Source organism: Oncorhynchus gorbuscha, linkage group LG25, assembly GCF_021184085.1.
Source record: "Oncorhynchus gorbuscha isolate QuinsamMale2020 ecotype Even-year linkage group LG25, OgorEven_v1.0, whole genome shotgun sequence".
NCBI classification, from domain to species: domain Eukaryota; kingdom Metazoa; phylum Chordata; class Actinopteri; order Salmoniformes; family Salmonidae; genus Oncorhynchus; species Oncorhynchus gorbuscha.
Window position 1 is genome coordinate 1,769,023 of NC_060197.1, and position 26,396 is coordinate 1,795,418.

General features: G+C 42.6%; 2 protein-coding genes across 3 annotated transcripts in view; both read left to right on the plus strand.

Annotated features, from left to right (window-relative positions):
* The window catches only part of LOC124014166 (sortilin-like), a 42,471-nt gene extending 39,772 nt beyond the window's left edge, over positions 1-2,699 (plus strand). Inside the window, exons 18-21 of the mRNA XM_046328921.1 lie at positions 928-1,054; positions 1,441-1,547; positions 1,724-1,844; positions 2,066-2,699. Coding sequence (XP_046184877.1) covers positions 928-1,054; positions 1,441-1,547; positions 1,724-1,844; positions 2,066-2,080 — 370 coding nt within the window. The 3' untranslated portion in view covers positions 2,081-2,699. The remainder of the gene's footprint in view (positions 1-927; positions 1,055-1,440; positions 1,548-1,723; positions 1,845-2,065) is intronic.
* A 2,321-nt stretch (positions 2,700-5,020) lies between these two features.
* LOC124014010 (protein FAM3C-like) lies at positions 5,021-26,396 on the plus strand. 2 transcript variants are annotated; one of them, XM_046328644.1, is made up of 10 exons: positions 5,021-5,142; positions 11,987-12,043; positions 17,369-17,428; positions 19,114-19,137; positions 19,419-19,542; positions 21,102-21,160; positions 22,318-22,368; positions 22,484-22,568; positions 23,060-23,186; positions 24,214-26,396. In XM_046328644.1, the coding sequence occupies exons 2-10, from the start codon at positions 12,031-12,033 to the stop codon at positions 24,301-24,303; spliced, it is 633 nt and encodes a 210-aa protein (XP_046184600.1). In that variant the 5' UTR covers positions 5,021-5,142; positions 11,987-12,030; the 3' UTR covers positions 24,304-26,396. The 2 variants fall into 2 exon arrangements, with proteins under 2 accessions (XP_046184600.1, XP_046184599.1); XM_046328643.1 differs by having other exon boundaries at positions 5,026-5,142; positions 17,324-17,428.

Here is a 26,396-nt window from a genome sequence, read left to right on the forward strand (position 1 = left end):
TAACCTAACTGTATCCCTTAACCCCTAACCATAACTCCTAACTCTAACTGTATCCCTAACCTTAACCCCTAACCATAACTCCTAACTCTAACTGTATCCCTAACCTTAACCCCTAACCATAACTCCTAACTCTAACTGTATCCCTAACCTTAACCCCTAACCATAACTCCTAACTCTAACTGTATCCTAACCCTAACCTTAACCCCTAACCATAACTCCTAACTCTAACTGTATCCCTAACCCTAACCTTAACCCCTAACCATAACTCCTAACTCTAACTGTATCCCTAACCCTAACTCTAACTTAACCCTAAACCATAACTCCTAACTCTAACTGTATCCCTAACCCTAACCTTAACCCCTAACCATAACTCCTAACTCCTAACTGTAGCCCTAACCCTAACCTTAACCCCTAACCATAACTCCTAACTCTAACTGTATCCCTAACCCTAACCTTAATCCCTAACCATAACTCCTAACTCCTAACTGTATCCCTAAACCTAACCTTAACACCTAACCATAACTCCTAACTGTATCCCTAACCTTAACCCCTAACCATAACTCCTAACTCTAACTGTATCCCTAACCTTAACCCCTAACCATAACTCCTAACTCTAACTGTATCCCTAACCCTAACCTTAACCCCTAACCATAACTCCTAACTGTATCCCTAACCTTAACACCTAACCATAACTCCTAACTCTAACTGTATCCCTAACCCTAACCTTAACACCTAACCATAACTCCTAACTAACTGTATCCCTAACCTTAACACCTAACCATAACTCATAACTCTAACTGTATCCCTAACCCTAAACTTAACCCCTAAGCCTAAAATAACCTTTTTCCTTAGTCAAACCAAACACACAGATAGTCAAACCAAACACACACACACACACACAGTTCACCATGTGGTCTCCATGTGTAGGTACCGTAAGGTTCCCAGTGATAAGTGTGAGGGAGGTTTCACACCCCTGCGCATAAAGGAGACAGTCAACAGGCATTGTGGGAACTCCAGTCAGCCCCCCACTGCCAGCCCATATTCTGAAACCCCGGTGAGTGTGACCTGTGCATCTGCGAGTTCTTGTGTGGGTCTCCTTTGAGTGTGTGTGTGCTTGGGTTATTGCTCACGGTGTGAAAGGTGTGACTTACCTGGGCATAATGTAACAGTGTTCTTCATTCTCGGGAGACACACATTGTGAGCTGGGTTTTGTTCCAGCCCAGTACTAACACACCTGATTCAATCAATCAATGGCTTGATAACTGGTTGATGAGTTGAATCAGTTGTGTCAGCGGTGTGCTGGAACAAAAGCCTCTGGGTACTTCCGCATCAGAAAATACAGCCCCGCATATTAGATGATTCATTGCGTCACATGATAAAGGTTTATAGCATTTAGAATATTATGACCAGAAATATTATAATGCTATGTCTGTATTTCAGAGAGAGATGATGCTGTTGATCGTAGTTTGTGTTGGATCAGGGATTGTCATTCTGGTGGCTGTTGCCGCTGCTGTCTATACTGTAAGGAGAATGGGCTATGGAAATAGGTGAGCCACATACACATTTATGCGCACGAGCATGCAAGTACACACGCATACAAACACACACACACACACACACAAACTCCGACACACTGCTCAGATACAAGTGCACATTGAAATGCCTGCTTCCGTTCTGGTCCTAAATATTGACATGCCTTGTGGCTCTGCTCCGCCCCCTACAGGGCGCCAACGTATCGCTTCTCTGTCCTGCAGCTTCGGGACGACGACTGCTCCATTGCCGCCGACCCAGAGAGTGTCGCCAGTAGCAACGGAACATCAGTCTTCCCAGTGGATTCAGATGATGTGAGTGTTATTAGCTTTAACATGGTGGCTAAAGGCACTCAGGATTTATAGGACATTTTGTGTGCATAGCAAAAAGGCTGAATGTGTGTGAACTTGTGCATTTAAGGGCAGCGTTATGGTCATGTTGGCCCGTCAATTGTTTTAAATGAACGATGATCCATTTACAAGACGTAATGTGTAAAATAGTGATACCTTCCCTCTGCTGTCCCCCCGTTTTGTAGGATCTTATTGAATGAACAACATGAGATGAAATATCTTGACGATGATCTCCAGAGCTTTGCCATTTGGATGCATGACATTCCACTTGTTGTATTACGTACCTGCTGCATCTCAATGGAAAGATGTCTAGGGTTTGTAAGGAACAAATTGCAGATGTCATGTAGATGGTATGCAGATGTCCCAAGCTATTTATTGAGTGAAGAACACTTCCCACTGGACACTGGTTGAACCAACGTAGAATAGACGTTGAATTGAGTTTATTTCAAGTTTCACTGCTCTGTTTTGAAGTATTTCATGAATTAACAGTTTGTCTCTGTCTGATGATATTATATATGCGTGGAACACTTTCTTCAACTTGCACAATTTTGTATGGCGCTTGCAATGCAATTGATAGTGGGTTCGATTCCCGGGACCACCCTTGTGTAAAATGTATGCACGCATGACTGTAAATCGATTTGGATAAAAGAGTCAACTAAATGGCATATATTTATTATTATTATTATTATTATTATTGTTATTACCACTGTTCACTAGTCTGTATTTTGATGAGGCCCTGAATAATGTGCATTCCTAATAAATCAATACAGTAATGTTAGAATAGCGATGTAATGGAAATAAAGTGCCTGATTACCTCAATTATTCTGTATTTACTCTTTAGGAACAATCAACTGTTATCTGTTATTCACTGTAAATGTATTCCTCATGTCTCTACTCCTTTATCTTTAACTCTGCAGTGTTGAAAAAGGCCCCGTAAGTAAGCATTTCACTGTTAGTCTACACCTGTTGTTTATGAAGCATGTGACTAATAACATACGATTGATTTGACATGTAGAGTGGATCCACAGCAAGTAGAGATTACTATCAACTTGTTTTGTATTTGAATAGATTACCTTCTGTTAGTCAGCACCTCACCTAAAGTGTCTATGTTCTTTAATTGTTTTACTTCCTAGGTGGATTTTTTTGTTGCCTTATTGCTTACCTGTACAATGTGCCATATGGGTTAGGGCTCCACCCGATGGGTTCTACTTGTTCTTTCTGGACAGGATCACCCACAAATGAAATCCCTGTTTGAATTCTTTAAAAGTGCATTATTCCTTCCTCGTTGATTAGACATAATTGGAAAGGTAAAAGCCACGTGATGGTGCCCTTGCATTTACTTGTCCAATCTTGTAATAATAATCAACGATTGCTGAGTGCAGGAGGAAGGATGCACTTTTCATTCAACTACTCTCCCCACACAAGAGGGCGCTGTGCAGCATATCCTCTCCCGAAGGGTCTTTGCCACAGTCTTGTGTCTATGCTTTGCCCCTCCTTTAGAGCTGATGTGACTTCGAGTGTGTGTCATGAACAACAGCACTAGCAACAAAAGTGAAATTGTCTGTTTGCCTTCAAAATAAAAGTCCCCCATTGAAACTGATTCCACAATGAAAATAGTGGAATTATGCCACAATTGGACTAGATAATGGTAAACAAGGATGTTTTATAATGTTGGTATATACATTTAACAAAAGACAATTTAACACAAAACATACAATTCAGTTGAAATCGCACTGTGGATGTATATAGACTTCAGAATTGCATTGGAGGCATACTTAAATTGCAATGTACGGCCTTACCTATGGATCTTGGGTCCATGAAATGGGGTATCAGCCTAATGAGTGACACCTACAGATTACATTGCTTAAAGAGTTTACACAAATACTAGCGTCTTAGCTTTTATTACAGAACTTTAAATGTAGGAAATCCCCTCACTATTCAGCCTATTGTATGTATTGGGCATTCATATTGCAATGTACAACCTTACCTATGGATCTTGGGTCCATGAAATTGGGTATCAGCCTATTTAGTGACACCAACAGATTACAATTTACACAAATATGAGCTTTGTTGCTCTATTTGCAGGACATTAACTGAGGAGTATTTTTCTCTGCTAATGCAGGAGTAATAAAGGCCTAGTTCACTCATTTTGTAAAAATAAAAATATACTATTACTTTTTATTTAGATTTATCAGGGGCTTCCCGCGGATATACAACTCACACTGTAGAACAGTATGTGGAAACACAGAGCTAGATAAGAGGAACAGGTGGCCATGTTCAGGTGTGGCAGCGAGTAGTGTGGATGAAAAGGAGGAAATTGAGAAAAGGTCAATTGACACACAGGAAGAAGAGAGATCGTGATACAGAAAGCAGTGGAGCGTCTAGGAAAGAAAGCATAAAGATGGCCAAGGTTGGAAGCAAGAGTCATAATGTGTCAGAGTGGAAAGTGGTGATGGTGTTTGATGAGACCACAGGGCCTCATTTACACCCGATCTGACTAACCAATGCCTTGGAGAAAGAGATAGGTGAAGTCAAACTATCCTGGTTCATTGAAAAGGTAAAGGGAAGATTCTGCAAATGGAAAAGCTTATTGGGATGAAGCTTAAAAGCCATATCCCTGGGGCTTATGCTAGGTTAAGGGGAGTCATCACTGGGGCCCCAATATCTACGTCCATAGTTGATATATTATTATATTGGCATATATTGATATTAATTAAATTATATTGATATTAAAGAAAATGTGAAGGGAGGCAGAGTGATTGAGGCCAAAAGTTTGCTCAGTAGGAAAGAGGGTCAAAGAAGTGAAAGTTTATCAGTGCTGCTGAGGTTTGAGAAGGTTTTGCCTGGAACAGTACAGATAGCATTTTCTTATTTCAATGTTGACATGCTGAATAATTATAATGGTAGATTGTTTCAGCAGGTTATAGATATCGTTGAATGGATTCGGGGGCATGGGATGGGTTTTAGCAGGTATTGATTTGTTTTTTATTTTTTATTTTCTAGGTCGACCGTGATTCATCGCAAACTTCAGGACAGTACGTAGCAGTATGCACCTTGAACGTTTGTTTGACCGCTATGATTTAAAGATGAATAGAATGGCCTCACACTCCAGTACAGTAGGTGGCGGTGAAGAATAATGTATGGTCGTCCTTTATGTTTAGGAGATTATTGAAGTACCACAAGAGTAAATAGCGATTTTCTGAAACAGGGAAGAAGAGTCTGTCATCGTATAGGCAAGGCTTGTAACCGTGGCGTTTCTCAGGTAAAGTTGCCAGCTATCTTGCTAACGTTCGCTGTTTAAAAAATATATATGTTTAGCTCTTGCCAATTAAATCGATTTGCTGTTGGGGCAATCAGGTTTATCTAACTATTTTGACTAGGGTTAGCTAGCTACTGTTAACGGAATCGAACTAATTTGGGAATCGATGTAACTAGTTATGGCTAAATCTAATCATACCTTAACGTTATTTATTTGGGGACGATAATTTATTCGGAAAAATGTATGTGTCTAGTTTGCACAGTTAGCTGACTACTGTTAGCCTAACACATAACTAATTGTGTAGCCAGCAGATCTGACCCGATTGTTTAAGATGTACCAGGGTCGGACAGGCTTCCTATGTTGATTAAAGTTTGAATGTATAACTTCCGGTGTAGATTAAGACTGGAGCTAGTGTGAGAAGGTTTAGAAAACGTAGCTAGCACCCTCAATCCGATTTGTTCCAAAATGGCTGCTGTCCTAACTCGCATGAGGACAACATAGCAGTCATTCAATCTTCTTGGTATGACAATTTGGACTACAAGGCATTTCCCATCCCTGTTTTCAGCTATGTTTTCTGAACCATATCTCGCGCCGGCTCCAACCCTAGTGCAGCTGAGCAATCTTTAAAAAATATATATATTTAACCTTTATTTAACCAGGTAGGGAAGTTGAGAACAAGTTCTCATTTACAATTGCGACCTGGCCAAGATAAAGCAAAGCAGTTCGACACCTACAACAACAGAGTTACACATGGAGTAAAACAAACATACAGTCAATAATACAATAGAAAAATAAGTCATACAGTCAATAATACAATAGAAAAATAAGCCTATATACAATGTGAGCACATGAGGTGAGATAAGGGAGGTAAAGACAAAAGGCCATGGTGGCAAAGTAAATACAACATGGCAAGTAAAACACTGGAATGGTAGATATGCAGTGGAAGAATGTCCAAAGTAGAAATAGAAATAATGGGGTGCAAAGGAGCAAAATAAATTAAAAAAATACAGTAGGGGAAGAGGTAGTTGTTTGGGCTAAATTATAGGTGGGCTATGTACAGGTGCAGTAATCTGTGAGCTGCTCTGACAGCTGGTGCTTAAAGCTAGTGAGGGAGATAAGTGTTTCCAGTTTCAGAGATTTTTGTAGTTTGTTCCAGTCATTGGCAGCAGAGAACTGGAAGGAGAGGCGCCCAAAGGAGGAATTGGTTTTGGGGATGACCAGAGAGATATACATGCTGGAGCGTGTGCTGCTATGGTTACCAGCAAGCTGAGATAAGGGGGGACTTTACCTAGCAGGGTCTTGTAGATGACATGGAGCCAGTGGGTTTGGCGACGAGTATGAAGCGAGGGCCAGCCAACGAGAGCGTACAGGTCGCAGTGGTGGGTAGTATATGGGGCTTTGGTGACAAAACGGATGGCACTGTGATAGACTGCATCCAATTTATTGAGTAGGGTATTGGAGGCTATTTTGTAAATGACATCGCTGAAGTCTGTAGGATGGTCAGTTTTACAAGGGTATGTTTGGCAGCATGAGTGAAGGATGCTTTGTTGTGAAATAGGAAGCCAATTCTAGATATTATTTTGGATTGGAGATGTTTGATGTGAGTCTGGAAGGAGAGTTTACAGTCTAACCAGACACCTAGGTATTTGTAGTTGTCCACATATTCTAAGTCAGAGCAATCCAGAGTAGTGATGCTGGACGGGCGGGCAGGTGCAGGCAGCGATCGGTTGAAAAGCATGCATTTAGATTTACTTGTATTTAAGAGCAGTTGGAGGCCACGGAAGGAGTGTTGTATGGCATTGAAGCTTGTCTGGAGGGTTGTTAACACAGTGTCCAAAGAAGGACCAGAAGGATACAGAATGGTGTTGTCTGTGTAGAGGTAGATCAGAGACTCACCAGCCACAAGAGCGACTTCATTTATGTATACAGAGAAGAGTCGGCCCAAGAATTGAACCCTGTGGCATCCCCATAGACTGCCAGAGGCCCGGACAACAGGCCCTCCGATTTGACACACTGAACTCTATCAGAGAAATAGTTGGTGAGCCAGGCGAGGCAATCATTTGAGAAACCAAGGCTATCGAGTCTGCTGATGAGGATGTGGTGATTGACAGAGTCAAAAGCCAGTATTGTATTGTTTATTATCGATAGCGGTTAAGATATCGTTTAGGACCTTGAGCGTGGCTGATCAATCTACTCTGATCTGCTGGCTAACTAATTGTACAAACTAGGATGCTTTCATTCAGCTGCCCTGAATGTGTCTGTGGGTTTTTCCTTTCAATTAAGGCCTAGAAAACCAGGTGAGGGGAGTTCTTTACTAATTAGTGACCTTAACGGAATGATTTTGACATGTGCCCTGAGAGACTAACAGTGAAATGCTTACTTACGGTCCTTCCCAACAATGCAGAGAGAAAGAAATGAGATATAACAGAAAAGTAATACTACATACACAATTAGTAACAATAACTGAGGTAGATATGTACATATGACTCGAAAACAGGATAGATAAACAATAGCAGCAGCGTATGTGATGAGTCAGTCAGTGCAAAAAGGGTAAATGCAGATTGTCCAGGTAGCTATTTGGTTAACTACTTAGCAGTGGCTTGGGGTTATAAACTGTTCAGGTCCTGTTGGTTCCAGCCTTGGTGCATCGGTACTGCTTGCCGTACAGTAGCAGAGAGAACAGTCTATGACTGGCTGGAGTCTTTGAAAATGTTTAGGGCCTTCCTCTGACACCGCCTGGTATAGAGGTCCTGGATGGCAGGGAGCTCTGCCCCAGTGGAGTACTGGGCCGTCCGCACTACCCTCTGTAGGGCCTTGCGGTCGGATGCCAAGCAGTTGCCATACCAGGCGGTGATGCAACCAGTCAAGATGCTCTCAACGGTGCAGCTGTATGACTTTTTGAGGATCTGAGGACTCATGCCAAATCTTTTCAGCCTCCTGAAGGGTCCCCTCTTCACCACTGTGTTGGTGTGTGGACCATGATAGATCCTTAGTGGAGTGTACACAGGAACTTGAAGCTCTCAACCTGCTCCACAACAGCCCTGTCGATGTGAATGGTGATGTGATTGGCCCTCCGTTTCCTGTAATCCGTGATCAGCTTCTTTCTCTTCCTGACATTTGATTGAGAAGTTGTCCACAGGTCAGATAGAATAGATGTATAACACATAGGAATAGGTCTAGGGGAAGTGTGCTATAGTCAAAGGGAATACCTATAACCATACTACCCTGTTCACATTACTTGGCAGTTTTTCAGCGGGGTCAAGCTGTCTCTGAACCACACCTTTTGTTCTGTAGCTTGACTTGACTCATTTTCTTACCGCCAGGTACAATCCAGGATACACTTGCAACCTGTGTAGCTTCCTCACAGTGGGTTGTGGGAATTGTGGTTCAAGAATCATTAATGTATGAAGGTTCTCTGTGGTCATTCACCTGCAGTAGAATCTGTCTAACACTTGTAGAGAGACAACTTCAACTGTGTCAGATAAGGGAGGAACAAAATGTGCCACATGCCAGACAAGTGGGCGACAACATTCCCTTGCAGTAATCTCCAGCCCAAAGCCCTGTGATGTGTGACTGGAAATGAAACAGGCTGAAGGATGCTAATCCACGGAATACAACCTTGATCCAAGCATCAGATTCCCAATGCACAGCAATCACAGACACTAAGACTTTGAGAGGCGATGTCAGGACAGGTGGGAGCAGAGAAGGGTGATCGTGACAGTAATCACAGACACTAAGACTTTGAGAGGCGATGTCAGGACAGGTGGGAGCAGAGAAGGGTGATCGTGACAGTAATCACAGACACTAAGACTTTGAGAGGCGATGACAGGACAGGTGGGAGCAGAGAAGGGTGATCGTGACAGTAATCACAGACACTAAGACTTTGAGAGGCGATGACAGGACAGGTGGGAGCAGAGAAGGGTGATCGTGACAGTAATCACAGACACTAAGACTTTGAGAGGCGATGACAGGACAGGTGGGAGCAGAGAAGGGTGATCGTGACAGTAATCACAGACACTAAGACTTTGAGAGGCGATGACAGGACAGGTGGGAGCAGAGAAGGGTGATCGTGACAGTAATCACAGACACTAAGACTTTGAGAGGCGATGACAGGACAGGTGGGAGCAGAGAAGGGTGATCGTGACAGTAATCACAGACACTAAGACTTTGAGAGGTGATGACAGGACAGGTGGGAGCAGAGAAGGGTGATCGTGACAGTAATCACAGACACTAAGACTTTGAGAGGCGATGACAGGACAGGTGGGAGCAGAGAAGGGTGATCGTGACAGTAATCACTTAGGTAGGTCTTATCTCTGCTTCATCTTACTGTCATTACCTCTCATTCCCCTCCCAATGCAAAAGCCTCAGTATAGATGAATACATGACAAGTTGTATATAACCCCACCACGCATGATGCTATTAGCACAGAGTCAAAAAGAAGATGGAATTCACACGGTACCTCAGAGCCCGTTAATGGGATTTCTCACATTTTAAGCCAGCAGTATACCACCCTGCATACCACTGCTGGCTTGCTTCTGAAGCTAAAGCAGGGTTGGTCCTGGTCAGTCCCTGGATGGGAGACCAGATGCTGCTGGAAGTGGTGTTGGAGGGCCTGTAGGAGACACTTTCCTCTGGTCTAAAAAAATATCCCAATGCCCCAGTGCAGTGATTAGGGACACTAGCCTGTGTAGGGTGCCGTCTTTCGGATGGGACGTTAAACGGGTGTCCTGACTCTGAAGTCATTAAAGTTCCCATGGCAATTATTGTAAGAGTAGAGGTGTTAACCCTGGTATCCTGGCTAAATTCCCAATCTGGCCCTCAAACCATCACGGTCACCTAATAATCCCCAAGTTTACAATAGGCTCATCTCCCCTGTAACTATTCCCCAGGTCGTTGCTGTAAATGAGAATGTGTTCTCAGTCAACTTACCTGGTAAAATAACGAATAATAAAGAATAAAAAACATTGTCTGCTCTCCTGACCTTAAACACGCCTGCATAGTGTGTTAATCAGATTCCACCAGTCACTCAACATTGTCTGCTCTCCTGACCTTATACACGCCTGCATAGTGTGTTAATCAGCTTCCACCAGTCACTCAACATTGTCTGCTCTCCTGACCTTAAACATGCCTGCATAGTGTGTTAATCAGCTTCCACCAGTCACTCAACATTGTCTGCTCTCCTGACCTTAAACACGCCTGCATAGTGTGTTAATCAGCTTCCACCAGTCACTCAACATTGTCTGCTCTCCTGACCTTAAACACGCCTGCATAGTGTGTTAATCAGCTTCCACCAGTCACTCAACATTGTCTGCTCTCCTGACCTTAAACACGCCTGCATAGTGTGTTAATCAGCTTCCACCAGTCACGCAACATTGTCTGCTCTCCTGACCTTATACACGCCTGCATAGTGTGTTAATCAGCTTCCACCAGTCACTCAACATTGTCTGCTCTCCTGACCTTAAACACGCCTGCATAGTGTGTTAATCAGCTTCCACCAGTCACTCAACATTGTCTGCTCTCCTGACCTTAAACATGCCTGCATAGTGTGTTAATCAGCTTCCACCAGTCACTCAACATTGCTTATTGTTTATTACTTTTGCTGTGTTGGACCCAACATTATGACACTTTAGACAATGGTTACATATTTTCACCGATGCCAGGTATCAAGTCCTCTCAAAGATGCTTCTGAATGTCCTAATGCTCTACCCATTGACATTGTCAGAACAAGCCTCTTAAAATTGCTCAAAAACAAACTCTTCCAATTGGCTCTGTCTCGAAAGCCCCGCTTTATATTTCACAGGCACGGACATAAATGAATCACGCTGTATATTAAACACTTCAGTTTCCCACTTTTCTCATTTTCCTGGTCTCTGACCTCCCTGAATGCTTTCTCATCGTCATGGGTGATCAGGCATACCACCATCGTGTCATCAGCAAACCTAATGATGGCGTTGGAGTCGTGGTTGAACAAGGGAGTACAGGAGGGCACTAAGCACTCACCCCTAATGGGCCCCAGTATTGACGGTCAGCATGGCGGATGTGTTGTTGCCTACCCTCACCACTTGAGGGGCGGCCTGTCAGGAAGTCCAGGATCCAGTTGCAGAAGGTGTTCAGTCCCAGGATCCTTAGTTTCAGCTAGCTTCACAGTGTAACATTTTCCATCAAAATGAAAGAAAAGTTATCTTGCACATTCAGCAGGCTGTGGTGTTAAATAGGCTTTTAGAATAGTCTTTTATTTTGTTATCGTTAATGCCGCCTTTGGTGTGCTGATTAATGCACAAGCACTCCTTTTTCCCCCCACTCCTATCAATATTTATTTTGATTAAGTCATTTAATCAAATATTTTCAGTTGTCTTCCTCAAATGAACGGGAAGATGATGCAATCTTTCCAAGAGGAAGTAAATCTAATTTCATTGGTCCTCAACTCGTGGCTCAGTCATTTCATTCAGGAGTTAGTGGAGTTAGCAGGGAGTTTAGCCTTCCCTGGAGCATGTTTCCTTCTGAGGACGTTTACCTGGCTGAAAGGTGAGACACATTCGTATGACTGGTTGACCAAATTTGCCTCTTCGTAGGATAGCCCTCTAGCTTTGGATGTATTTCTGGCAATATTTATTTAGCCATCCCATTATGAACTACCGCTCTTCCTTGTTCTCAGTTAGATGCCAAAGTGAGTCATGTTTTAAACCCAGGAGGAAAGGCTAATGTCCAAGTCGTGGTGTGACATTATCATACCCAACCAGCCAAAGTTAACTAGCTAGTCAACCTCACTGTCGACCCACTGTCTCTCCTTCCTCTGTATGTCTCTCCACACTGGAGAATATTGACATGTTGCTTTGTCTTTCAACAGGGGCATACATTGTGTTGTACTCACTGCAGATTCTTGGGACCAACATGAGAGCTGGAGGTGGGTTTTGCTATAATAGGTACCTGTTTTTCTGACAATTAGCATAACTTTCATCACATTTACTTGGGTCAGTGTGTGGCAATTGTTTATCTTGGCTATTCTGTCTACAAATCATATTCTTAATCACTGGACAACATAGTTATGCCTATAGCCTACTTGTTTAGTTTATTAGGGACCCCATTAGCTACTGCTCATGTAGCTGCTACTCTTCCTGGGGTCCACACAAGATGCACTACAAAATACAGAACGGTAATAGACAAGAACAACATAAGATATTACTTTAATATAGAAATAAGAGGTGTGTGTTGAAGAAAGACTCCAATAGACGGCAAATACTATTTACACACTTCATATATACATTCTTATGTACAATAGAGTTAAATGAGACCTTCAGAAAGAGGAGAGGTGCTGTGCTACAATATGTTTCTAAATGTGAACTTAAGTAACCTCTGGTTGCAGAGCATTCCACGATTTCATGTTTCTATACATAACTGAGCGACACACTAAATGTGTTTTTGGTTTGGGTACCGTGAAGAAACCCATAGTGGTGTGTCTGGGGTATGTAGTGTATGCAAATGGTTAGGCATTTAAAAAACAAACATTTTTCTTAGACTAGAAGTAGTCCGTTTCTCCTCAACCGTGAAAGACTATCATGATGTTTGTGTGCAGTTAAAGGCAAGGCTTTTGTTTTCAGCCAGCTGCAGCTTTGCTATGTCTTCCTTTGCTGCACCTGACCATGTTATGGGACAAGATCAAAGCCTGGTACAGTTGAGCTTTGTGTCCAACGCAGAACACACCACAACATACATACTGTACCGCTCACCATCTTCACATTAACTTTGTATGTGACTTGGCAATGACAACTGACCATCCAATGTTACTCCTAGGAGTTGAGCTTCTTCAATGTGTAGCGGTATTGTTAGAGAGGGATAAAGATGTTGTTCTGGCGCCAGGCAGGTCTTAACCCTTCTGAAAAGAAGAATAGGAGAGAGTAACACTAGTAACCCCACCAATAGTACCTCGTACTAGAATAATGGCAGAGCAATTCAAAGGCCACTTCATACAAACAATTGATGACAAAGAACCCAGTCATAAACCTTAGAGAACTTGCAATGTTCTGTATTACGTCCCAGTGGAGGAGTGAGAGGGGGGGTTGGGGGTATAAATGGGTTTGTGGGGTGTGTTCATAGACAAAGGCTTTGAAATGTCCAAAAATATTCTCTGCTAAATGTCTATAGTCCCCACAAAATCAATAGAGTTCAAGCAATAATAAACTCTTACACAACCTCACTTTGACCTCACCATTCTGTATACATCTGGCCCTTCTTTGGATACTGTGTTAACTAACCTGCAGATGAGCTTCAATGCCATACAACACTCCTTCCATGGCCTCCAACTGCTCTTAAACGCTAGTATAACCAAATGCATGCTTTTCAACCGTTTGCTGTCCGCACCCGCCCGCCCCACTAGCATCACTACCCTGGACGGTTCTGACTTAGAATATGTGGACAACTACAAATACCTAGGTGTCTGGCTAGACTGTAAACTCTCCTTCCAGACTCATATTAAACATCTCCAATCCAAAATCAAATCTAGAATCGGCTTTCTATTTCGCAACAAAGCCTCCTTCACACACGCCGCCAAACTTACCCTAGTAAAACTGACTATCCTACCGATCCTCGACTTCGGTGATGTCATCTACAAAATAGCTTCCAATACTCTACTCAGCAAACCGGATGCAGTCTATCACAGTGCCATCTGTTTTGTTACCAAATCACCTTATACCACCCACCACTATGACCTGTATGCTCTATAGTCGGCTGGCCCTCGCTACATATTTGTCGCCAGATCCACTGGCTCCAGGTCATCTATAAGTCTATGCTAGGTAAAGCTCCGCCTTTACTCAGCTCACTGGTCACGATAACAACACCAACCCGTAGCACGAGCTCCAGCAGGTATATCTCACATGGTCATCCTCAAAGCCAACACCTCCTTTGGCCGCCTTTCCTTCCAGTTCTCTGCTGCCAGTGACTGGAACGAATTGCAAAAATCGCTGAAGCTGAAGACTTATTTCCCTCACTAACTTTATACATCAGCTAACCGATCGCTGCAGCTGTACATAGTCCATCTGTAAATAGCCCACCCAATCTACCTACCTCATCCCCATATTGTTTTTATTTACTTTTCTGCTCTTTTGCACACCAGTACCTCTACTTGCACATCATCATCTGCTCATTTATCACTCCAGTGTTAATCTGCTAAATTGTAATTATTTCGCTACTTGGTAACTCTGTTGTTTGTTGCACCTTTGCTTTATCTTAGTTGTAAATGAGAACTTTACCTGGTTAAATAAAGGTGTTCTTAGCCTACCTGGTTAAATAAAGGTGTTACTAGCTTACCTGGTTAAATAAAGGTTGCTTACCTGGTTAAATAAAGGTGTAGCTTACCTGGTTAAATAAAGGTGAGCTTACCTGGTTAAATTTTTCTTACCTGGTTGTGTTTCAATTGACTGGTTAAATAAAGGTGTTTATTCCATGTGTTCTCAACTCTGACCTGGTTTGTTCTCAACTAGCTTACCTGGTTAAATAAAGGTGTTCTCAATTGACCTGGTTAAATAAAGGTGTTCTTGGCCTGGTTAAATAAAGTGTCACAGTACCTGGTTAAATAAAGGTGAGCTGACCTTGTTCTCAACTAGCTGACCTGGTTAAATAAAGGTGTTCTCAACTAGCTGACCTGGTTAAATAAAGGTGTTCTCAACTAGCTTACCTGGTTAAATAAAGGTGTTCTCAACTAGCTGACCTGGTTAAATAAAGGTGTTCTCAACTAGCTTACCTGGTTAAATAAAGGTGTTCTCAACTAGCTTACCTGGTTAAATAAAGGTGAAATAATAAATGAACTAAAATGTCAACCCAAATACATCCGGCAGGGCAATAATAGTCCAGCGACACTGAACATCAAAGGGAAGCGCAGTGGGGAAAGTATGTTTGCTGGAGCGATAGAGGGAAAATTAGTGGGGGGGGGGGGGTTAGCTGTTGACTTCAGGCTTGCAGTTGCACTGTCTGTCAGTCTGATACACCTGATGGTTTGTTTGTCAAAGCTTCGCAACACTGTTGCTACTAATCCATTCTATCAGTGACAGGAGCGGGCCCCAAAGATTCCAAACACGACCAAGAGCGTTAACACCGGCGATCGATTTGATTTGATTTGAACACCGACGATCAACTTCAACACTTTACAAACGAATCACGCTGAAAATAAACAACACTTCTGCCAGGAGTGAAACACACTGTCAAAACTGCCACGCTGACCGAGAGACTCCATACAGAGCCGGAAGAGCCAACGTTATTATCTCCCTCCTGACTGCTGCTGTGCTCTTAAAGGGGCAGCTCACGGTGAAGGCTTTGTGCAGGATTTCTCTACAAATGTTCACAACCATCTCCTGTTAACGTATAAGAGAATGCTTTGAACCAAATATAATGCTTTTTGGTTTCAGATGAATTTATCACCAGATTATTGTAATTTCCCATTCTGACACTGACTGGAAGTCCTTGGTAAGAGGCTCTGTGAGCTCATTGGCTGTAGATGGTGATGTGTGCAATCAGCATACGTAGTAATTCTAACTTCTTGTAAGACAAGTGGCAAATCATTTGTAGAAATAGAGAAGAGTAACGGCCCAAGGCAACTGTCCTGAGGGGAACTACTGTACGTATCTGATGTTAGAGAAGCTTCCATTGAAGAACACTCTGGGTTCTGTTGGGTAATTAACTCTCCAACCGTGTGATGGCAGGGGACGTAAAGCCATTCCAAGTGAGGGTTTTTTCAATAAGAAATGATGACCAATAACACAAGGCTTCACTGAAACCCAACAATACAGCTCCAACTATCATCTAATCAATGTATTTTAGCCAGTCATGAGTCAGTGCAGTACAAGTCGAGTGCCTTTCCCTATGTGTATGCTGAAAGTCATTATAAAATAGCATTGCATTTGTTCAAACGCAGTTCTCCATCAGTTTACTGAAAACAGGCAGCACACTGACTGGGTGGATGTTAGAGGCAGCAAAGGATGCTTTACTATTTTTAGGTAGTGGAATTACTTTAGCTTTCTTCCACACCTGTGGATACAATCCTGGTTAAAGACATGGTAACTTGGGTTGGCAATACAGTCTTAACATTCTCAGTAGTTTCCCATCTAGGTTGTCTATACTTGGTGGCTTGTCATTGATGGATGGTAACAGTTTTTCCACCTATTCCACAATAACTTGACCAAATTAAAAACGGCATTCCTACTCTTTCATTATTAGATCTTCAATGCACATATGGTGGTTCAATGTTTTAACTAACTAATGTTTGTTCTCTTTACCGGTGAAATTGTCATTGAAATGATTTTGCTATATCAAAAGGTTTTGCTAAAATGGCCCATCAATATCAATGAACGATGTAGATTGAATTGGGTTTTCTGTCCATAATATAACTTAAGGTGATCCAAAGTATTTTCCCTTAGATTTTTTAAATGTAAATTATCTTGTTGTTAGTAATATTCTTCTTTATTATAAAAAATGAAAAAATGTCTCATTTGACAGTATGTCAACCAATCAGCTGAGCAGCCTGAATTGTTTGTCTTTTTTTTCTTCATTTCTTTGAACCATACCATGTTTCAGTTCATCGACCCAGGGGGCTCTAACAGTTCTTAGTTTCTTAACAGGTACATGCTTGTCAACAATTTGCAAGAATCATTTTACAAATACTCCAAGTGCTGCATCTGGTTTCTCCTCATACACATCAGGCCAACAAATGTTTTTCATCTTAAACAAGAGTCCTGAGAACATTTTGTAAGATCTGTTATAAATAGCTTGAGACCCTGCCTTTGTTACTTCTGGCTTTTCTTGTCATTGCCACAATGTTATGGTCACTAGCCAATGGGAACTGATATTGCTTTGGAGCAAAGCTCTGCAGCAGTGGTGAAGATCTGACCAATACAAGTGGATGTCTCAGATCCCAACACTATTGGTTTACACTCTCGTTGGTTGACTGATAACCTGGGTCATGTTACAGGCTTTAGTCACAGTAAGAAACTTCCTCCCGAGAGGACAACTAGATAACCAGTCAATGTTCAGGTCACCAAGCACATTTAATTTCTCTGTTAGCATCAGAGACCTTATGACACACACACATTAGACATGGTGTTGAAATAGTGTTCCAGTTCCCCTCTCTCCTCTCTCCCACTGTCTATTGATCTCTCTTCATTCTCTTTCTTTGGTCTATGTATCTTATTTCCTTCAGGCTTCTTGAAGTTGGCTGCATTGGTTTCTGTCTTTTTCCTGGCAGTTTTCCTTGCCTTCCAGCTGCTGGAAATTAACATGGACTTCAATCTGGGGAATGTGTTTGGTGAGTTTGGTTACAGGTGTTTTCCAGTGTTGTAACTGTGCATATCAATCTATTGCCTGATCTTGCATGGAATTCCAAAGAGGAATCACTTAGTTTCAAAGGCTATTGTTTTGAATACATCTCTCAATAGATGGTATTAATAATCTTCCTCAGGGATTCTAAATTTAGGCCTTCAGAAAAACCTTGTTGTGTCTGCATGCGACACCCCTTAGTCTCTGGCTGAAACTAAATTCACACACTACGGAGACGGAAGGTGTGTAGCGCAATGTTGTTTTTCGTCACAAAAGGGGTGGCTCCTTGTGATATTTTCTGGCATTCGGACATACTTTTGTGCTACCTGGAAATTGAGACACTCGGTATCATTCCTTCCGTAGCTGTGGGGGCAGAGTTGTCGCTCGGTATCATTCCCTTCCGTAGCTGTGGGGGCAGTGTTGTCGCTCGGTATCATCCCCCTCTGTAGCTGTGGGGGCAGTGTTGTCGCTCGGTATCATTCCCTTCCGTAGCCGTGGGGGCAGTGTTGTCGCTCGGTATCATTCCCTTCCGTAGCCGTGGGGGCAGTGTTGTCGCTCTGTATCATTCCCTTCCGTAGCCGTGGGGGCAGTGTTGTCGCTCGGTATCATTCCCTTCCGTAGCCGTGGGGGCAGTGTTGTCGCTCGGTATCATTCCCTTCCGTAGCCGTGGGGGCAGTGTTGTCGCTCGGTATCATTCCCTTCCGTAGCTGTGGGGGCAGTGTTGTCGCTCGGTATCATTCCCTTCCGTAGCTGTGGGGGCAGTGTTGTCGCTCGGTATCATTCCCTTCTGTAGCTGTGGGGGCAGTGTTGTCGCTCGGTATCATTCCCTTCCGTAGCTGTGGGGGCAGTGTTGTCGCTCGGTATCATTCCCTTCCGTAGCTGTGGGGGCAGTGTTGTCGCTCGGTATCATTCCCTTCCGTAGCCGTGGGGGCAGTGTTGTCGCTCGGTATCATTCCCTTCCGTAGCTGTGGGGGCAGTGTTGTCGCTCGGTATCATCCCTTCCGTAGCTGTGGGGGCAGTTGTCGCTCGGTATCATTCCCTTCCGTAGCCGTGGGGGCAGTGTTGTCGCTCGGTATCATTCCCTTCCGTAGCCGTGGGGGCAGTGTTGTCGCTCGGTATCATTCCCTTCCGTAGCTGTGGGGGCAGTGTTGTCGCTCGGTTCCTTGTTATGATCTACAGGGTATTCATCAACATACCCTAATTTGTATTTGTAACCAAATATAATTCCTGTGACTGTTCAAACGCTAAACCAAACAACAAGAATCCACCCCCTGAAAATATTTAGTTTATTAGTAATAACCAGTGATTCCAGGCTATTGTGAAGTGGTAGAACCTGCTTTAGCCAACTAGCTAGCCATGTGCTTTTATCTGATATCTGAATGAGTACACAAGCAGGATATCAAACTGGGATAATGTTTTAGGTTGTACCGGCAAGTAGGAGAGTATTTGCTAGGGCATGTTTAAAAAAATATATACATCTGATTTCACATGGAGATGTGTGATGCTAAAAGGCCTGGCCAGCTTACTATGTTTTTAGGCAGGCTACAGCCAGATTTAGTGCAAAGCTCAATGTTTTAACTTTCTTAAATAAGGAACTCATGAGCTCACGGGCTAATGTCACAAAGACATCTGGAACTGGAGTCTAACTTGTCTGTTTCTGTCCCTCCACAACAGGGTCTATGCCTGTAGAGGAAGGCCGTAAGTATACTTCAATAACTTCTCCTGCTGCATCACTTTAACCTGATTCCCGCAATCAATCAAGTTACATTTATTTTTTTCCTTTCTATGTAAATAGTCTGGTTTGTTCTGTAGGTGTGTGAGTTATATTGTGCGTGAGAGAGATTCAAGCTGCGTGTGTAATAGTAGACTGTGTTTGCAGGGCCTAGATATGTACGTGTTCGCTGATATTGTGTGTGTTTGATGGGGGGGATGCTAAAGTGTGTTGGTATTGTATTCTCTGTTTGGAATTCCATTCACAGCTACCAGACTGGAACGCTACAAGTGTGGCCTCTCCAAGCCATGTCCCGAGGGACACTTCTCCTTTAAGATGGCCAGCGGAGCAGCCAGTGTTGTCGGTCCCAAAATCTGTCTGGAGGACAACATGTAAGAGACATGATGGACCAATAATAACAGTACAACCATAGACCCACATCCCTCAACCCATAATAACAGTACAACCAAAGACCCACATCCCCCTCAACCCATAATAACAGTACAACCAAAGACCCACATCCCTCTCAACCTATAATAACAGTACAACCAAAGACCCACATCCCTCTCAACCTATAATAACAGTACAACCAAAGACCCACATCCCTCTCAACCTATAATAACAGTACAACAAAGTACAACCAACAGTACAACCAAAGACCCACATCCCTCTCAACCTATATTAACAGTACAACCAAAGACCCACATCCCTCTCAACCTATAATAACAGTACAACCAAAGACCCACATCCCTCTCAACCTATAATAACAGCCCACCCACATCCCTCTCAACCTATATTAACAGTACCCTTCTCAACCTATATTAACAGGCCCACCCCCTCTCAACCTATATTAACAGTACCCCCTCTCAACCAACAGGCCCACCCCCTCTCAACCTATACCCCCTCTCAACCTATATTAACAGTACAACCAACGGCCCACCCCCTCTCAACCTATATTAACAGTACAACCAACGGCCCACCCCCTCTCAACCTATATTAACAGTACAACCAACGGCCCACCCCCTCTCAACCGATACACAGTTAAGACATGTTTTAAGACGTTTTATTCCCCTCCGCGCAAAAAAAGAACCTTGCACTTGACTTTTCCTTCTAGCACTGACTTTAATGATAACTACTTTTTATTTTGAAAGAATTAACAGCACTTACTATGACTGTTATGTGGTTGTGTCACCTAGCTATCTTAAGATGAATGTGCAACTGTAAGTAGCTGTGGATAAGAGCGTCTGCTAAATGACTAAAAGATAAACATCTATTGCCAGGTAGAAATCTAGAGTGCAAAGCTGACACAATAGGATGTTCTACAACACAATTATCCATGTCTGTTCTACAGGATGCATTTCTGTTCTTATTTTATAGATTCCTAGACAGACTAGCGTAGACCGGTATGAACTAGATCATAACTGAGATGGGGATTCAATTTAAACATGCCTGAAGCAACCTGTTGACTGTTAACCCTCTTATTTAATGAACTGTTGACTCTTGTGGCATTCTGCATCTGTGTTATTGAAATCCAATTCCTCAGGCATTGCTTCAAGGGAATCAAGTCTGGTTCGGAATAAGTATTATAATACCAATAAGGACCAATAAGTATTTGTCCTTCTGTAGCTCAGTTGGTAGAGCATGGTGCTTGTAACGCCAGGGTAGTGGGTTCGATCCCGGGACCACCCATACGTAGAATGTATGCACACATGACTGTAAGTCGCTTTGGATAAAAGCGTCTGCTAAATGGCATATATTATTATTATTATATTATTATTATTAGTATTATATTTTTGTGTCGACGCTATACGACCAGGGTGTGACAAGTCTCAGTACAGTGTTGAAGAACACGACCGGCAACAAAGACAACGATGGGACAAACCTAACCACAAAGTACCCAATAAAATACATGCAGGCTCACTGTCACATAATGCTTCATTTGTCCTTTCAGATTGATGAGTGGAGTCAAGAACAACGTGGGCAGAGGAATTAACATCGCCCTGGTTAACGGTAAACTAGCCTTGTCACTGCTACATGCCATAGAGAAACAGTACTTCTCCTTGTCGTCAAATCGGTTGTTTTACATGACTACATCTGTGAGTAATATGACAATTGAAAATTACATCTGGTGTGTGAAACATTTACTTTGTTCAGCGATTGGCAGCTCGAGTCCTTCGAGGATGTGTAGTGCCTAGATGGCTGTTAGTGCTGGGCTGGAACAAAAGCCTGCATACAACATTGCCCTGGACTGTAGTTGTCCATCCCTGCCTTGGTTAACTATTTCAATACTAACCCGTCCATACCTCTTCATATACACTGAGTGTCCAAAACATTAAGAACACAATTCCTAATATTGAGTTGCACCCCCTTTTGCCCTCAGAACAGCCTCAATTTGACGGGGCAAGGACTCTACAATGTGTCAAAAGCGTTCCACAGGGATGTTGACAACTGTGGGACACATTGGAGTCAAGTTGGCTTTATGTCATTTGTGTAGTGGACCATTGTTGATACACACTGGAAACTTGGTGTGACAAACCCAGCAGGGTTGCAGTTCTTGACACAAATCGCTGCGCCTGGCACTTACTATCATACCCCGTTCAAAGGCACTTACTATCATACCCCGTTCAAAGGCACTTACTATCATACCCCGTTCAAAGGCACTTACTATCATACCCCGTTCAAAGGCACTTACTATCATACCCCGTTCAAAGGCACTTACTATCATACCCCGTTCAAAGGCACTTACTATCATACCCCGTTCAAAGGCACTTACTATCATACCCCGTTCAAAGGCACTTACTATCATACCCCGTTCAAAGGCACTTACTATCATACCCCGTTCAAAGGCATTTAAATATTTTTCTCTTGCCAATTCACCTTCTAAATGGCAAACATACACAATCCATGTCTCAAGGCTTAAAAATCCTTATTTGACCTGTCTACACTGATTGAATTTGATTTAACAGGTGACATCAATAAGGGATCATAGCTTTCACCTGGATTCACCTGGTCAGTGTCACGGAAAGAGGTGTTCTTAATGTTTTGTACACTCAGTGTAAACAGTACTTTCCATTGTCATTGAATGTACTATAATTCACTATTCATGATAGGAGTTAGCCTGTGATCGTACATTATCTTGTTGTGAACAAGTTGTTTGTTCCCCACAGGAAAGACAGGGGACCTCATCAAGACAGACTACTTTGACATGTGGGCGGGAGGTGAGGCCTTAGTTTCACTTAGATTTCCTGTGTTTCCGTGTCATGGAGTGCCTCTTGACTAGGCAGGCGGACCAGGCAAACCAGTCTTGTACCTGTGTATTTGTTGTGTGTGCAGATGTCAACACGCTCATCACATTCCTGAAGACTATTGAAGAAGGAACAGTAGTGATGATGGCCACGTTTGATGACTCGGCCTCCAAGTAGGTGTTTTACGAACTGAAAAAAAGATGCACATTCAGCATTTAACTTCTCCGTGAACTCTTAGATTATAATTTTAAGCTTAGGCAAATACTTCAGTTAAGTGTCTTGATCAATCTGTTTCGTTCCTCCAGGGACTGAATTGAACCCTTGTAGAATTAACAAATGACTATCACTTAAATAAACCCGTTAACTGACTGCGGGGAAATGTAAATGAATTTCTCCCTAACTGCTGATATTAAAGGAGTCACCAATTACTGATGTATAACAATGGTGACTAATAGCAAAGGTTCAAGTAAAGGAAAGAGTGGTAGGTAGAGATATTTAAGTCTACAGACTCTCAATGACATTCTAGCTGTGTATTCACTAGCAAACGGACAGAAACGGGGGAGGAACTACCTGAACTTGTCCAATAAGAAACGTTTTATTTTTGTGTTGAAACATTTTGCTACGGTGTGCACAAATGAATACGACCCTGCTTTGTGGTCCACAGGCTGAACGACGAGTCCAGGAAGATGATTGGTGAACTTGGCAGTTCCAGCATCAGCACATTAGGTTTCAGGGACAACTGGATCTTTGTGGGAGGCAAAGGGATCAAGACCAAGAGTCCCTTTGAGCAGGTAACTTCAACCCCCCCCCCCCCATGGCACAACTGAGAGAACTTTGTCTACAGAAATATAGTACCTAGAACACACCATTTATCATGATACAGATTCATTTTCCAGCCCTGTCATAAAGAGTTGTGTGTGCGCTGTTCTGCTTCAGGAATGGGCATGTTTTATATCGGAGTCGATACAATAACTTAAAACTACACCTGGATGTCCTCATCAACAACCCTCAGACTCAACTCTGGACCTCCAAGCCAGTCCAACTGCGTTTTGTTCATTGTTCCCCTCTAATCAGGGACTGATTTAGACCCGGGACACCGTGTGTGTGCAATTAATTATCAGGTAGACCAGAACCAACTCCGGACCTTGTAGGTTAAGAGTTGAACACCCCTGGTCTACAACGTCGCAGATGTCATCGGAGGATTGATTACCTAGAGAGGCAAGGTGGAATATCCCAAATGGAGCTAGATGAAGCCAGAACAAGAATCTACTTGTTGAGCATAGCTATAGCCTTCAGTCTGGTGTTCATGGTCCGTTTGTCAAGGTCCCGACATCAGCGGATAACTGTCCTGCAACAGGGCACTTTGACGCGAGAATGCACTCGAACATGACGTTTGTTTGTAAACTAAAAATTGCTTTATAAGATATGTAAAACACAGCCGCTCCATGATATAGTTTTCGTCCTTTACAGTTCTGAACTATTTGATTTAATTATCTGAGTTTTACCAGAGAAGACAATTTTGAGAATACTGTCTTTTTCCATTTCCATCTGACCCTTGAACATGTTGTCCCAGAGTGAACAGGCACTCCTTCAATATTGACTTTCCATCCTCCCTCATGTGTTCTTGGGACATTGTTTGTGATCGCTGTGCCGGTACACACACAGCCTTATCAGACAAGAGGGGCCATGCAATGTGCTTCCCAAATGGTGTCCTATTCCCTTGTAGTGCACAAAACACTTGCACTATATTGGGAATAGGCTGCCATTTGGGATGCTGACATGGGGTCTAATCCAAAACCTCTGTCTCTGCCTCTACAGCACATAAAGAACCATGCCGAAACCAACAAGTACGAGGGCTGGCCCGAGGTGCTGGAGATGGAAGGCTGCATACCCCAAAGACAGGAGTGATCTTTTCATTTGATCCCTCGACCGTTCCCTTCATAGCCGACCCCTTCTCGCCTTTGGTTGCGTCTCCCATTCTTCTCTTAAAATAGTGTACTTGCACACTTTCCTATGATGGCTCTAACAATGGTTGAACCTCCCTCCACCCAATGCTAACACCAACGCAGTCTTGGCATTTTAGAGACTGTCCCTCTGCGTTGCAGCTGTCAATGTTTGCAGCAATCGGTGTTTGACGTCAGGAAGCATCCTTGTTTGTTTGTGTCAAGGTATTGTCTATATATAGAAAGAGGAATGGTATGGCAGAAATTCCTGTTATTGGTTATTCTGCAGAATGTACCAAGATCACTGTGAAATTTGTAAATAGAAATACAAAAAAAAGTATCAAAGTTTTGAACATCGATATTGTAATATAACATCTTGGAAAGCTATATGGCTTAAGATCCTTGTTACTTAAGAGTGAATTTATATTATAGCTTTTTATCTTTAGTGATGGGTCTTTTTTTAAAAAAAATGTTTTTGTGTGGGTTGGGAGTGGAATGAATGAGGGAGCGTGTAGCTAAATCACGTTAGTGGGGATTTTGACTTGTGTGCATCTTCCTTGGATAGAATGAGGATCGTTGGTTTTGGATGGGGTCATGTACGTATTGTTTCAGTAACAATCTTATCGATATTTTAGGGAAATATTTAGCTGATTTGATAAATCACTTGGGATTTTATTGGCACCTTGACAGCCTTGGAAAAAACATTCAAGAAATAGATTGATACAGTACAAAGATGACTAGGTTTTGATTTTGTGGCTAGATCTTACTTTCTCCAGTATCTCTGGTTTACTTTAAAGACTACTAACTCTCTGCATCACATCTCTTCCACTTGGCTCTCCGAAAGCTTTGATTTCCTCATTGCGACTGACTTTTTTGTTCTTATCATATAATGCAAGAACTGCCTAGGCTGAAGCTCACAGCTTTTAGCTGAGTTACTGTTGGCTTTTGCAACATTGCATCATGTCCCCCCTGGATCTTCTTCAGTGAGCGGTCTCAGTACCACTACCACTGTTCATTAGCTGTGGTCATATTAGCTACAATTCAACCCAGCTGTCACTTTGTCACACTTGGAATGGAGTAAGCTGGATATATAACAAATAATACATTTGACGTCTTATTTAACTAAGCAAGTCGGTTAATTAAGCACAAATTCTTATTTCTATGGGACTCCCAATCAGGACCAGTTGTGATACCGTCTGGAATGGAACCAGGGTATCTAGTGACTCCTCAAGCGCTGAGATTCAGTGCCTTAGACCGCTGCACCACTCGGGGACCCATGGATTGATTCAGTGGATTAATTCCTGTTCTGTGCGTGAAGTTGAATCCATTGGGACATTATTGCATATGCAGTTATGTCATGTGCTTTAACTACGGTAGCACCTGGTGCTGAAAGTAGCACACGTTTCAGAGTGTAATGTAAAACTCCTGTTGCGTTAAACATCTCAGCTCGGTCCCCTAGTTGGTTCAAAGGATAACTCTGTTTTTGGTCAAATGGCAGGAATACAATCCTGTTTCTGTTTGCTTTTAGGGCAGTACATGTAACCTAACACAATGTGATTGTGGAGGCTATTCTGAAACCTGTTCCCCCATCCACTTGTCTATGGAGTCATTGTAATGAAGGAATTCCCCTTTTGTCTCGACATTGGCAAGATATTTAACACAATGAATGACATCCTCTACATTGCCTTTAAAAAAAAAGATCAGTGTTCTGTTTTTTTGGTTTCATTTGAAGACCTTGACTGAAGTGAAAAGCCCAAATCGATACCCCATCGTTGCCATTCCAACAACAAGTGTGTCCTTCCTGCTCTTAATGGGATTCATCCCACCAATGTGCCTTGTCTGACTTACAAATCCATAGACAGTCTATGTAATATTCATTATTTCTGCATCTCTACTAAACTACTGATTTTGTTAATCAATCATGTTGTTGCAAGGAAGTTAAATGGGGAACAACTCTGATTATTGTGACACATTTTGTTGCAATGTCTTACATCTGTGTCGTGAAACATTTCAAACAACTTCCCATTCATGAATATGATTAATAAAGCTCAACCTGTC

Coding starts and splice junctions, on each gene's coding strand:
- LOC124014010 (XM_046328643.1), top strand. Junction 19,543..21,101: donor ATCTGTCTGGAGGACAACAT/GTAAGAGACATG, acceptor TTGTCCTTTCAG/ATTGATGAGTGGAGTCAAGA. Junction 21,161..22,317: donor TAACATCGCCCTGGTTAACG/GTAAACTAGCCT, acceptor TGTTCCCCACAG/GAAAGACAGGGGACCTCATC.